The sequence below is a fragment of the Pempheris klunzingeri genome, chromosome 15, assembly GCF_042242105.1.
Source record: "Pempheris klunzingeri isolate RE-2024b chromosome 15, fPemKlu1.hap1, whole genome shotgun sequence".
Taxonomy (NCBI): Eukaryota; Metazoa; Chordata; class Actinopteri; order Acropomatiformes; family Pempheridae; genus Pempheris; species Pempheris klunzingeri.
The window spans coordinates 5,005,541-5,018,125 of record NC_092026.1 but is presented as its reverse complement, the minus strand read 5'-3'; the positions used below and the strand labels follow the sequence as shown (position 1 = coordinate 5,018,125).

At 44.1% G+C, this 12,585-nt stretch overlaps 1 protein-coding gene across 5 annotated transcripts in view; it reads left to right on the top strand.

Moving 5' to 3' along the window:
* The window catches only part of st3gal3b (ST3 beta-galactoside alpha-2,3-sialyltransferase 3b), a 48,075-nt gene extending 40,001 nt beyond the window's left edge, over window positions 1-8,074 (top strand). For all 5 annotated transcript variants that reach the window (XM_070844431.1, XM_070844430.1, XM_070844427.1 and 2 more), the window contains 3 exons: window positions 2,589-2,735; window positions 4,472-4,618; window positions 7,031-8,074. In XM_070844431.1, coding sequence (XP_070700532.1) covers window positions 2,589-2,735; window positions 4,472-4,618; window positions 7,031-7,120 — 384 coding nt within the window. In that variant the 3' untranslated portion in view covers window positions 7,121-8,074. The remainder of the gene's footprint in view (window positions 1-2,588; window positions 2,736-4,471; window positions 4,619-7,030) is intronic.
* Window positions 8,075-12,585: the final 4,511 nt, after the last annotated feature.

Genomic DNA, 12,585 nt, shown 5'->3' with positions numbered 1-12,585 from the left:
TTATTGGAGCACGGAGCCTTGTGCACACACTTAAATCTAATAATCCAGACCAATTTAAGCACAGAGCTGTCGCAGGAGAAGAGAAACACACCCCACAGTCCAGTGACAGCCCAAACACCAAAAGCTACACACTTCTGTTCACCTTTTGAGCCTGTGTGTGTCAGGACTGGTGAGTACGTGGTGTGGGGGCCGCTCTGCAGCTTCCTGTTCTCTCCATGGTCAAATGCCACTGGCTCTAACTGATACACAGTCAAACAGAGGTTAGCGGGCAGGAGACGCATCCTATTCCCTGTTTAGCTTCGCGTACTACTTCTGCAGTGCAAGTATTTATCAGTCTGACCACTTTTGCTTATAATTTGCTAGTTTCTTTTAACCTTTATTCAGCCAGATAAGGGTCGGTGAATTCTTCTTGAAACTCTCCTTGTATCACTATTGGACATTTTAGTATTCATACCCAATAGCTCCCCACAAAGTCTGTACTGCTGCCACATTACAGCTCCTCTGGAGTAGTTTGAGAGCTAAATGAGGGTGTTCTCATTAACTTACCCTGCCCTGTCCATCCTAACTGGTGGAGGTTTGAGTCAGTGACCTTCAATGTAAGCAACTTCCCACATTCCTAAACTCACAACAGGACCCACACCCCCCTCCCTCCCGACAGTCCTGAATCCTTACATACTAATTGCTCTTACGTTTCTCAAAGCCACCTGTACTTCGCCAGTTGTCTGAATGTCTTCAAAGAGATCCCCACCCCATGACATTTATGTCTATTTACATGTCAGGTCATTGCTGTTTAAAGCGAGGGGTGTGTGTTGTGTGTCATTAGCTTCTCTCCTTCCTAGAATAAAGGGAAAAAAATGCATTGCTCTCTTTATTCAGCGTACACAGACACGCACACACATCCAAACAGCCCTGCTAAATAGATTCTTGGCAAACACAAGCTGTGTTGACAGGAGAGATGAGCTGCTGTTCCTGTTGCAGCTTGCCGAAGGCACAGAGCCGGGCCGGCGTTCAAAAAGAGCCGCCACTGTTGAAGCCACAAAGCCAGCAGACTTGTTGCTACTGCCTCTGCCAACATACACAAACACACACGCACACACACACGCACAAACACACGCATAGTCATGCATCGTTGTATCAAAGGAGGCCGGGCGGGTGCTTGACTATTTGAACAGGTGATTCCCATTTACTCTGCTGACCCTATTGGCTTCATGCCTTTTAGGAAGTCACACTGTCAGGCAAGTCAATCACACACTGCCACTTGATTGCACATTCAATTAGTTCTTCATTTGAAGTAATGCTGTAAAGGGGACTGATCTGTTGGAGGTGTAATCTTGTCACTTAGATTTTGTGGGTATTCATGTGCATGATCTATTGACTCGTGTGCACAATATACATTTCATGGGAGTTGCATGGTGTTGTTCAGGTGGTTCTACTGGCCTGTCTGACAGGTTGCCCTCGCGACTGATGATGATTGTGTAAAAAGGCCTGAGACCTTTAGAAAACCCTCAGGTCGTCATGTGATTTGAACCACTTCCTTTCAAATGCCACATTTAACCTTGGTTGTTGGAACGCTACACTGTGTTGTGGTTTGTTTTTCCCAATAACAATCCAATAACAGCAGTTACTAAATGCAGACCTAACCACCATTTATCCTCAATTCAAAATCAGGCAAGTCACCAGTTTATTAATATTAAAACATAAACATTGATCAAGCCTGTCCAGACACGTCCACCGATAACTTGCCTGTCCAGAGTGCAGAAGTCATGATCTAAAAGCAGCAGGCTCTGATAGGAAAGGCTGTGAGGAAATCTCAGGGAAGAAATGGGAACGATGAACCCAGCAGTGGTTTGAGGGCTGAGTCTTGAGTCACTGTGTGTAAAAATGGTCTTACTTGCCAAAAGTTAATCATCCTTATCGTCATCATTATAATCATCACCGCTCTGTCATTTTTTTCCTGCGGTTTGTTTTACGTCAGACGGAAAAGACTTGATAAACTAATAACCAAATTTTTTTGGTGACAGAGATGGAATTTGCATCTGCAGTTACTTTGAGAAATACTACTATGAAAAAATGTTAAAATGTTTAAGATGCATTTGGAATAACTTTATACCCTAAAATGGAGGCAAATAAAGGTTATAACAATATTTGGCTGAAATAATAAGAACCACAACTAATGAACTTTTAAAGAGGGGGACTGTAAAGAACTCCAGGGCAGTCGGACCCTTCACCCACGGCTTGACACCAGGGGTCTTAATTACTAATGTCCCGCGAGCCCCTCGGCCTGACTTCATCCATTAAAGGCCCAAAAGCCATTTCCCTAATCAGTGCTGGTTGGGGTCTGGCTTCTGGTTGGCTTCTGTGTTTTATGTCAGCGTTACAGAGCTTAATCTCACTTTGATGTTGGGTAAATTGCAGTTGGCTGTCTACCGTGGAGGTGTCATCACGTGAATGTCATGTCTGTGTTTCACGCACGCGACTCTGACCTTGCAGAGACAGAACAGTCCATGTGTTGAAAACGACTAATGCACAGTTTTCTGTTTTTCCCTCCCGTCTACTTGTTCCTGTCTGTTTCCTCACCAATACGTCAGAGAGGCACAGAGGGCTTTTGGAAGTCCGTGGCTCACTATGTTCCTCGGGAGCCGACCGAGATAAGAATCCTCAATCCCTACTTCATTCAGGAGGCCGCCTTCCAGTTCATAGGCCTGCCCTTCAACAATGGCCTAATGGGCAAAGGGGTGAGACACATGCAGACACACACTTCTTTACTTGCCTAAAATTTGCACATTTTCATGGAAATATGGTATCAGGGATGTGCATAGAAACACTTTCATATGTGATGGAGAGTTTATAATCAGTGTAAAGGTATGAAACAAAACAAATGAACCAAGAAATCCAGACCACTACACTGAAGCCAAGGTTAGATGAGGACCGCACTGTGCCCTGCATTGCACAATTGTCTTTGAAAGTAATTGATGGAAGAAAAACTTTAAATGTTACATAACCTGCTGTTTCTGGAGTCACTTTAGGCCGTATGCTTTGCTTTCATGAGTTCTGTTTGTCACTGATGTAACAGGAGCTCTGATTAGGAAACACTTGAGCCAAATCTCTGGAAATGAAATGTACTTTTTCGGCATGTTTCTAAAGATGTATATGCTCTGCTCCTCGGGTGCATTTCACTCTACAATTTTTGTGCTTTAGTCTTTGTATTTTGAAAATGCTGGTGGCACGATTTCAAAACAAAGTAGATTAAGAGGAAATTCCAACCAGTTTGTCATTGTTGACGTTGCAGCCCTGGTCCAGTCTGTTTTTTTTCATTCGATGTTAGATGAATCGTGTTCGTCTGGGCTTGAGACTGCTGTATCAGATCTTGACCAGAGAATGTTTTGTTGGATCACATTTTAGCCAGTGACCACCAGAGTGCAGAGTAGAAAACTATAAAACAGTGAACATGATGGAGCCTTTGAAATCAAACACCGGTGTGTATGTGTACGTGGTTGTGGATAAACCAGATTGTTTGTATCCATGTGTCATGTGTGAGTGGCGTGTATGTGTGTGTGGTTGGTGAGTAGAGGGGGGATATTGTTAAAGGATTGGAGAGGACATGAGGAGCGTATCACCCTAACTCTGCCCTCTGGGGCCACCAGAACACCCCTGCATGAACTCCACTCTGCAACATGTGTTCCACATGTGGGCATCTGGCCTGTGTGTGTGTGTGTGTGTGTGTGTGAGAGAGAGAGAGAGAGAGAGAGAGTGTGTTGGTCATTTGTGTGTGCACATTTATGTTTGTGTCTGGGTGTTTGCAGTGCTGTCTCATACAATACAGGCTGCAGAGTTGTATGATTTGGCACATTGTTTCGCTGGAACACTTTCCTGTCTCATCCGACCATCGGAGTTTATGTTTATGTATGTGGAAATTAATGATGAGGTCTATTTGTTATACTAGTGTTTATGTTGTGTTAATGTGTGTGTGTGTGTGTGTGTGTGTGTAAATTAATCTGTATCAGAACACGCAGTGGGGGGTTGGCCAGCTGCTGGTTCAGCTCCATCTACCCTAAGGGCTCCAAATCAGGGTAATGATTTAAATGGGGCCTCCCTCCACTCTTTCTTCTGCACCCACTTTTTTCCCCCTCTCTCTGCCCCTCTCCCCATGCTGCTGTACCCCCCAGATCTCTGGCAGCCCAAGGCAGTTAGGAAGCACAGTTCAACCCTGTAGATCACTGTGTCGTAGCAGGGGTCTGCAGGGGTCGCGTCTTAGAGGTAATAGTTAATCACCAAGTGCTCAAAGTCAGTTAGCAGCAGTGGAGCAGAACAAAGACAGAGGTGCACAGCAGGGAGGGAGCAGATACATGAGAGGGAGTTGGACGTCTGTCTCCGAGCGACTGTCACAAACCATGATCAGTTTTAACGCTGACCATACTTACCCCTGTGTTGGTCTGACTAAATAAAGTGTGCGTCTCTGTTTTTACCACAGAACATTCCAACTTTAGGAACAGTTGCCATAACGATGGCACTGCATAACTGTGACGAGGTGGCGGTGGCTGGTTTCGGCTACGACATGAACACGCCCCACGCGCCTCTGCACTATTACGAGACTGTCAAGATGTCCGCTATTAAAGAGGTGAGTGTCTGATCGTCTGAGAACAGCAATTATCTCCATACTGAAATCACTGGTGTGTTTTTGCTGACGGCCCATCGAGAAGTAAACATGTTGCAATGTTCTCGTAGAGTTCAACATTTGTAAATTATCAAGGTGCCCTTAAATCACCAGATTTTTAAATGAATTCTGGTGTGACTTTCTGTCCATGCCAATAAAAACAACTATATAAGAAGAATCAAATACAAGAAACAAATAGCTGCAGAGGAGGAGGGGGTTGTGGGGGGGGGTTGAACTGGCCTACCGCCAATATACATTCACAACAAAGCATCCACTATGTAGTCTAACAGTAACATTAGACTAAGAACTGAGCATGGACTGAACTTCTCTCAGCTTTTTTATTTGCATCCAAAGATGTGACAGTTTTGAGCTCGATGAACTTCACGGCACAATATGTGGAGTAGCAGTTTTTCAGTGCTTGGAATGGAAATAACTAAACTAAACTAGTTTGTATTGCCTTTAATTCAGACATGTAAACAAAATGTAACTGCACTACCTGGTGTGTTGTGTTGTTTTTGTATCATCAAATTGAAACATTAAATTTGACTGAAACTGCTATTATTGGAAACATACAAGCAAAAATCTAACTGAGGTTAATTAACATCATTCTGCACTGAGTGGAATAAAAAAAACTAAAAAAGTTTACTAAATTATGCTAAAATTACCTTCATTCTTACCCGTTAAGGCAAATATACAAAGGGTATTGATTATATGTTGCAAAGTTTAGAATTGGTAAATTCTACTGTATTAATTGATTTATATCTGTGCTTATGTGTTTTAATGAAGTGAAAGTGTTTAGAATAAAATACATAGTTTGAACTTCTCTTGTATCCTGTTACATTAAACTGTACAAAAAATAAAAAAGTAAATCTGAAACTGAAGAATGAAAGCATCAAAGAGTCAAAACTTTAAGTTCAATGATCCTCCATCAGTCACCGTCTGAACCGTCACTTCGTAAACGCCCTCATGACGGATCTCCCTCCTCTCCATCAGTCACGTCTTCCTCTCCGTGTTTACACTGAAACCCAGTGGAATCAAAGATGTCACCCGCGTGCTGACGCGCGTAAACCATGAGCTCAGTATGATGATAACCTTTGTCTAAACTCCCCGTGAACCTTTGGCATTTATTATCATCATCTTCATCAGCATTGTCATCATCAGCCACACATGGCTAATTAATGGGAATACTTTGGCTTTTTTGTTTGGAACACTTAACCACCGCCGCTCCCTGGGGTCGTTTGACCTACTGGAACCACGCGGGCGCTGAGCCGTGAAATTATATGCGTATTATTCCACTGCTTTGGAGAAAGAGCCTGTTTCCTATCTGGATGGATGCTTTAAAGCTCCACGGAAATCGCGTAACAAGGCACAAGATTCGCAAAAATTGAAAACAAAATGTCACAGACAATCACGTTAGACAGTCTGGTGCAGCCACTGAGGTCTCCTGCTGTGGTGTGTGCTCCAGTTTTATCCTCACGTCTGTCATCTAGCCAATCAATATTATTGATTATAGATGAACTGATTAATTAGAGCTGCTGTGATCTGGGGTTTTATATCAACAGTGGATCGAGTCACTACTCCCAGAGGTTTGGAGACCAAATTCTGATGTATTAGTTGAACATTACAGCCGCGTTTCATATGTTGTTGCAATGAAACTGTAGCTCGTTGTTCCTCGTGGTCCTGCTGTGACCCATCACATAGCGGTAGGAGGTCCGAACCAGACGGGCCTGGAGTCCGTAGGAGAGACTTGGACCAGCAGGATAGACCAGAGACAGCTGCAGGACCCAGCCTCCTGGAGCTCAGTGCTTTTCTTTTCTATTCCTCCTATTCCCTCCTGTATGTTTCTTCCTCCACCCTTCGCCTCCCTCATCTTCTCTGTGGCTGTGCCTTAGTCTGTCTCTGCGTCCCAAAGCACCACACAGGAACCGCCGGCTCCGGTTACATGTCGGCCCACCAGACTGAACCCTCATAGCACAGCAGGGAGGGAAGCTGACCCAGTGTGGCTTTACACACACACACACACACACACACACACACACACACACACACACACACACACACACATATATATATATGCACACATGAACACCCACACATGTAGACACTGGGAATAAGAAGACTAACCTACAGGCTTCAGTCTGCATAGCTTTTATTCATGTATGGATGTACTAATTCATTTAATTCATCCATTCATTCATTTCTACATTTAATGTGTATTTATATAGGGACGTAGCATAAACCGATGCCACACACTACAGCATTCATATCTTATAATAAGATATTTTGTAATGCCCATGCCTCTAATGCTGATGCTGACGTATTCTAGCAACCATCACCATCATTCTGAATTAGTTTTCTCTTCTGATTCTCCCACAGTCATGGACACACAACATATCCAAGGAGAAGGAGTTCCTCCGCAAGCTCGTGAGGGCCAACGTCATCACAGACCTGACTAACGGTATCTGAGTTTACACCCACCCACAGTCTCCTCCTGCCTTTTCCAAAGGACTGCAAGACAGGAAGCGAGATAATGGATTGACTCTGGGAGAAAGAACCCTTAGAATCCGGGTGGCCTGCACACTGTCGCGGTTTTCATATGAAAGGAGATTATTAAAAAAAAAAATGTATAAAAAAAAAAAAAAAAAGATACAGGAGGGTTTCTGTGGAGAAATGCACACATGTGCCTTCTGAACCAAAGACTCCTGCTGATTGAAGCAGGTAGGGGGGGTGGTGTTGGGGGGGGTCATAGGGAGGACTGGATCTGCCTGGTTCCTGTCTCATCAAGAGACAGTCGCAGGAAAGCTCTGCCGGCCCCACGCTCCGATGTTTTCCCCTCCAAACCCCCCCGAGTATCACGGGAATAGGACTGACTGGCTGCAGGGACAGAGGAGAAAAGCGTGTACAGAGGACTGGAACAGAGCACGCGGGGATGGGTTGAGTATTAGCAGTGCCAAAACGTACCTCGTACATGGGAGAGGTCGCCCTCCTCTCCTTTTGCTGCCTGAATGTATTCACTTTCCTCAGTGTAAATATCAAAGATTTTTACTGTGCTTTTTAACAAGCTGCAGCAGCCCCCGCCCCCGCCCCCCCTCCACATCCACCTGCCTCTTGTCCATTCATTCATTCTTTTTTTTTTTTTTTTCCCAGGGTTCAAAATTAACGAGCCAGATGACTGTAGACGAATCAGAGAGGGTCAGCTGCCACACAGTGTTGTTAGTAATACACACATATAATAAAGTCTTTGTCTGTTAGTGACTCTACGAACCAGGGCCCAAGCACGGGAAGGAGGGGGGGGGGGCTATGTGTGTGTTTTCCTGACGTCTGGATGGGGTTCCTTATCCCCTCGTGGCTTCTCACTTCAGGCGAGAGGTCACCAACTAGATGAGACATTAAAGATTAATACAGATGAACTATTTAAAAGCGTTAAGTTTGTTTTTATAATGACTTTATCTATATGAGATTCTCTCCACTAAATAGCATATAAAGCATGTATCAGGAGAACTGTATGTTAATTATTTTGGTCAGTCTAAATTATTTTTACGGCAGGACTCTTTTCATTTGTTTTAGTTCGCCGGCCCTAACGTTACATGCGGACACTCTTTCTCTCTTTCCCACCTTCCTCTCTGTTCGTCCATGTCACGGTACCGTCTTCATCACTTCATCAGCTGTTCGCCTCCAGGCTGCAGCGAAGACGTACAGCAACGCGTCCCGCCCCGGTCGAGGGGAGCACATTCTGTATGTCAGATCCCTCTTCCAAGCTCCTGTTGCTGCAGACTTTCTTGTTCTTCAGTAAATGGTGAAGTCTCGGATTGTAGAATATCTAAATATATATATTTTTGTTTTAGGGTCACTTTAATTATTTATTTTCTTATAAAGTCCCGGCGTTTTGGTCACAGGCAGGCCTGCTTTCTGTTGTTTGTTTTGTTCAGAGAACACACAGAAGTTTAAACTTGTGTTTCTTTTGAATCCACCGGCGTGTGCTTCCTCAGAGACTGCAGCATCTTTTCATTTTGTGGCAGCAGCAGTGTTGTGACTGAATCCATTGACGAATCTGTTTTAATTGATTTAGTGTTGAGTGTTGTCGGTCTGCAGCCCTTTATTTCTGTGCTGTACGCAGCTTATGTTAACATACATGTGCTCTTCTTCTGTGATAATGGACACATGATTACGATTTCTTTAAATTTCTTAAAGTTGAAAGAATCTCCCAGGTGATAACGGCCATGTTCAATCTTCACTTAGCGTCACATGTGCTGATCAGGTCTTTGGCACTTTTCAGATGAAGGCTCTGCCACATGTGTTTCAGTATTTCCTTGACTTGACTGTTTTAAACATAGAAAGTGTTCAATATTACACAATCAAACTTTTGCTTCCCCTGCTCCCCTCTTCTTCTTCTTCTTCTTCAAAAAACGTGAGAATGTCAAAACGTCACATCTGTTTGCTTTTTGTCATTTTATCCAATGAATGCGATAATCAGCTTTATATAGTGATGGTGCATTTAAATACTGCTTTACCAAAGCAGGGTTTTGTTTTTTGTTTTGTTTTTTTTATTTTGTCAAAAGACAATTCAGTGGGGTTTTCACCTATTTTCAGTTTCTACTTCTTCTTTGGAAGTGCTTATTTACTGTACGTTGTACACACACACAGGCTCACTTCCATTACTCAATCATTAAGCTGCTCTCGGTGCATCTGCAGCATTGCTCCATCACGTGTTCCTCTTCTTGATTAGTTTTCAGTGGGACCGTGCAGCAGCGCGTCCTACCCAGTCCCTTCAGAGCAGTTCACTGGGTTTGAAGATTGGATCACTATGTTTTTTTTTGGAAACTAGGGCGCTGTTTGGGACTTTTCTTCTTTTTTTTTTTCCAGAGCAAAGGTACAGGGAACAGCTGACCATTGCACTATCATGAGGCGCTCTCAGTGCCTTACACCTCATCACCTGGAAACTGTAACAAGAGGTTTGACGGCGGGAAAAGTAGCCACAGCTGGTCCAGTATGTAAGATCGGCTCCAGGTCGGGACGGGTCCCTCCTCATGTGATCTGAGACCAGTCCACTTCATATCTGGGCTGTATATACTTTATATATACAGTGTAGGAAGACTTGAGCCCCGTGCTGGTGGTTCTGTATGTTTTAGCCCTTAAACTACATATTCACACGTGTATTCAAAATGTTGGCTGCTAAATGGCAACTCTTATAATGCAAGAAATGACCAAATTCACTTTTAACTTTGTCAACGGCTGCTTATTGTTCGTTTGCAGCATTATTCATTTTAACTGTGGTTTATGGCAGCTTACTGTTAAAGGGGCACTCCACCGCTTTTACACATGAAGCTCAGCTTACTTGAGGAGTTCTACCCAGCCTGTGAGAACAGTTGTATAATGTCTTGTGTGGCTCTGGGGGAAGCTTTGTGAGAAGTCTGAGAAAATGTAGGATCTGGTGTTTTTGGAGCCTGACCCATCCTAGGGATTAAAAGTCAGGATATATTGTTGTCTGCTGCTACGATTTTAATAACTTTTTTTTTTTTTTTTTTTTTTAAATCTGTCTCTTTAGACCCCTAACTTTATGGACATGCTGTGAATGTTGGAACATCCTTGAATGCACCAGCATGGAGAGTTTGAAAGTGGTCTCTGCTGACTGCTGCAGGACCGTATCACCATGATGGGGAAATAAAATAAATAAATAAAGGAGACTGTTGCAGAATATGTATAACAGACAGGTTAGGTCTTGACGAGAAAAGATTATCAAAGCATCCTGAGACTACTTGGAAGGCAGGAAATCGATATATAATCTTGTTGTATGTTTTGGAAAAAGAATATATTAATAATGTCAAATACTGTATGTGAAATGTGTAGTCAGCAGGCTTAAACACACTAAACCACCAGTGCGGCCCTTAAAGATCTGAGCAGGTCCGTAGTGGGAGTGAGTTCTTTTTCTGTTTTTTGTTGGGTTTTTTTTTTTTCCTTCTAGGTTTTGAATTTTTACGAATGCTGGAGGAGTTCAAATGGATTGGACCCAAATCGCTTCTTCTCATAACCTGCAGAATGTATTCGCTTTTATCATTCATCATATTTATAAAAGGGTTTTTTTTTTTTCTTTCTTTTACATTTCACCATCAGTGGGAAGTCAAAGTGATCAAAAGTGTTGCTGTTTCTTTTTTATATACAGTTCTAAATGGCTTTCTGCAACTCAATAAATAAGTTTGTAATGGATATTTGCCTGTGCATGTTGTTTGCATCTTTGATTCTGTGGAGCAACTGGATATATTTTTCCCCAAACTGTTCGACAATGTGTGTTTTTTTTTTTTTTTTTTGTATTTGTCCTTTTGTATATACATATTTCTGTACACTGTGACTTTTCAGTATATATAGTAAATATTTTTGATTTATTTAGTCTACTTCCTGGTTTATCAACAGCCGTGCAGCACTTTTCATGCTTGCTTTTGTCGAAGCGTGACAGCAGCGGGTGGCCTGAACATCGTTGCAGCTGGCTTTTTGAGAGCGGTGTGGCCCTCAGTCTGCTCTGCTTACAGATGAGGGGGCCTCCTGTTATGCTGTCTGTGTGTCACTTAGTCTGTTTCAGAGGTTACAAACCGCAGGAAGCTCCCAGTAAAGATGAAGGAGGGATGGAACGGAGGAGCGTGGAGAAGGGGATTTCCTCTCCTGCTCTGTACTCTGTATCTCCTACCTGCAGAGCCAGAGGAAATCATTTTTCAATCCTCCATCCACCGGACTTCCTCCCTAATGTACTCTCCTCTTCTCCTGTGTGTTTATGTCTGTCCCACTCTCTGTCCCACTCTAGCTCTCACTCTTCTCCCTCATCCACCCGTCTCCTCTCCTTCCCCTTGGTTTTTCTATTTCGCCGTCTGTTCCCATCTCAGCACTGTGTATTTCTTTCTCTTCACCTGCTCAACTCTGAGGCAGATCTTGTTTCATTGCTGCAGCCATGAGGGACCCATTCAAGACCTGTTGCACACACACACACACACACAATAAACACACAGACTATTCAGCTGCAGCCGTGAAAGCCTCCCTCACTTTCACACACGGCAGCATCACCGCAAGACAGAGGAGCGTTGCTGAGAGCGAGCGAGAGTGGGACGTCCAGCTGTGGCGGCTGTAAGTCAGAGGTGAGAGAGGACAAGACGCTGAGGGCCCTTTAAAGCATCGCTGGACCGTCCCATCCTGCTGTTAATGGGGTGCCAGAAACTTCACGCCTCACTGCTCACCAAAACCATCTCACTCTGGCTACTCTGACTCGACAGATTTCCTGACCTCCACAGGGTGGGATCGAACGCTCCCTCCCTGCAGCAGGAGGATATTTGCCACCTGGGAGCTCCCCGAGGCAGCTGGCTGGCCGGCCGGCTGGAGGCGGTCGTTCCTGTTCGTCCGGCAGACAGGGGTATGAGCACGCCTGCACCTCTTCAGCCGACGGGCCTTTTATTCTCGGCGACAGGTTCCCCGCCCCACCTCCTCTCAGTAGGATTGGAACGGAGGGGCCACGACCCCCGGGCCTGAAATTTAAACTCCTCGTAAAAAGAGTTGGAACGGGGAGAGAAAACACATTCAGACACCCATTTTTTTCCCCATGTGTTTACTTAATGTCGGGTCAGCTGAGATGAGGGAAAACAACATGCCCTTCTCCACAGTGTGGCCCACATTCTGTCAGTTCACCTTTTGTCTCTGGATGTGACACACCTACAGGGCTGTCATGCGCCTGAATCACTCACTGTGTCTCTTTCTTGCCTTGTCGGCCTTCAAACGTGGCCTTGATCTCTTCTAGTGGACGTCAATGAATACAGTTTCACAGATGAGACGGCGGCAGGGCCGTCTCTTTAGAGTTTGTACGTCAGAAAACACACAGCTGTCTGAGCGAAGTACGAGGAGGAAAAACAACAAACAACAGTTTATATAACTTTGGCATTTTGCAACACTTTGCC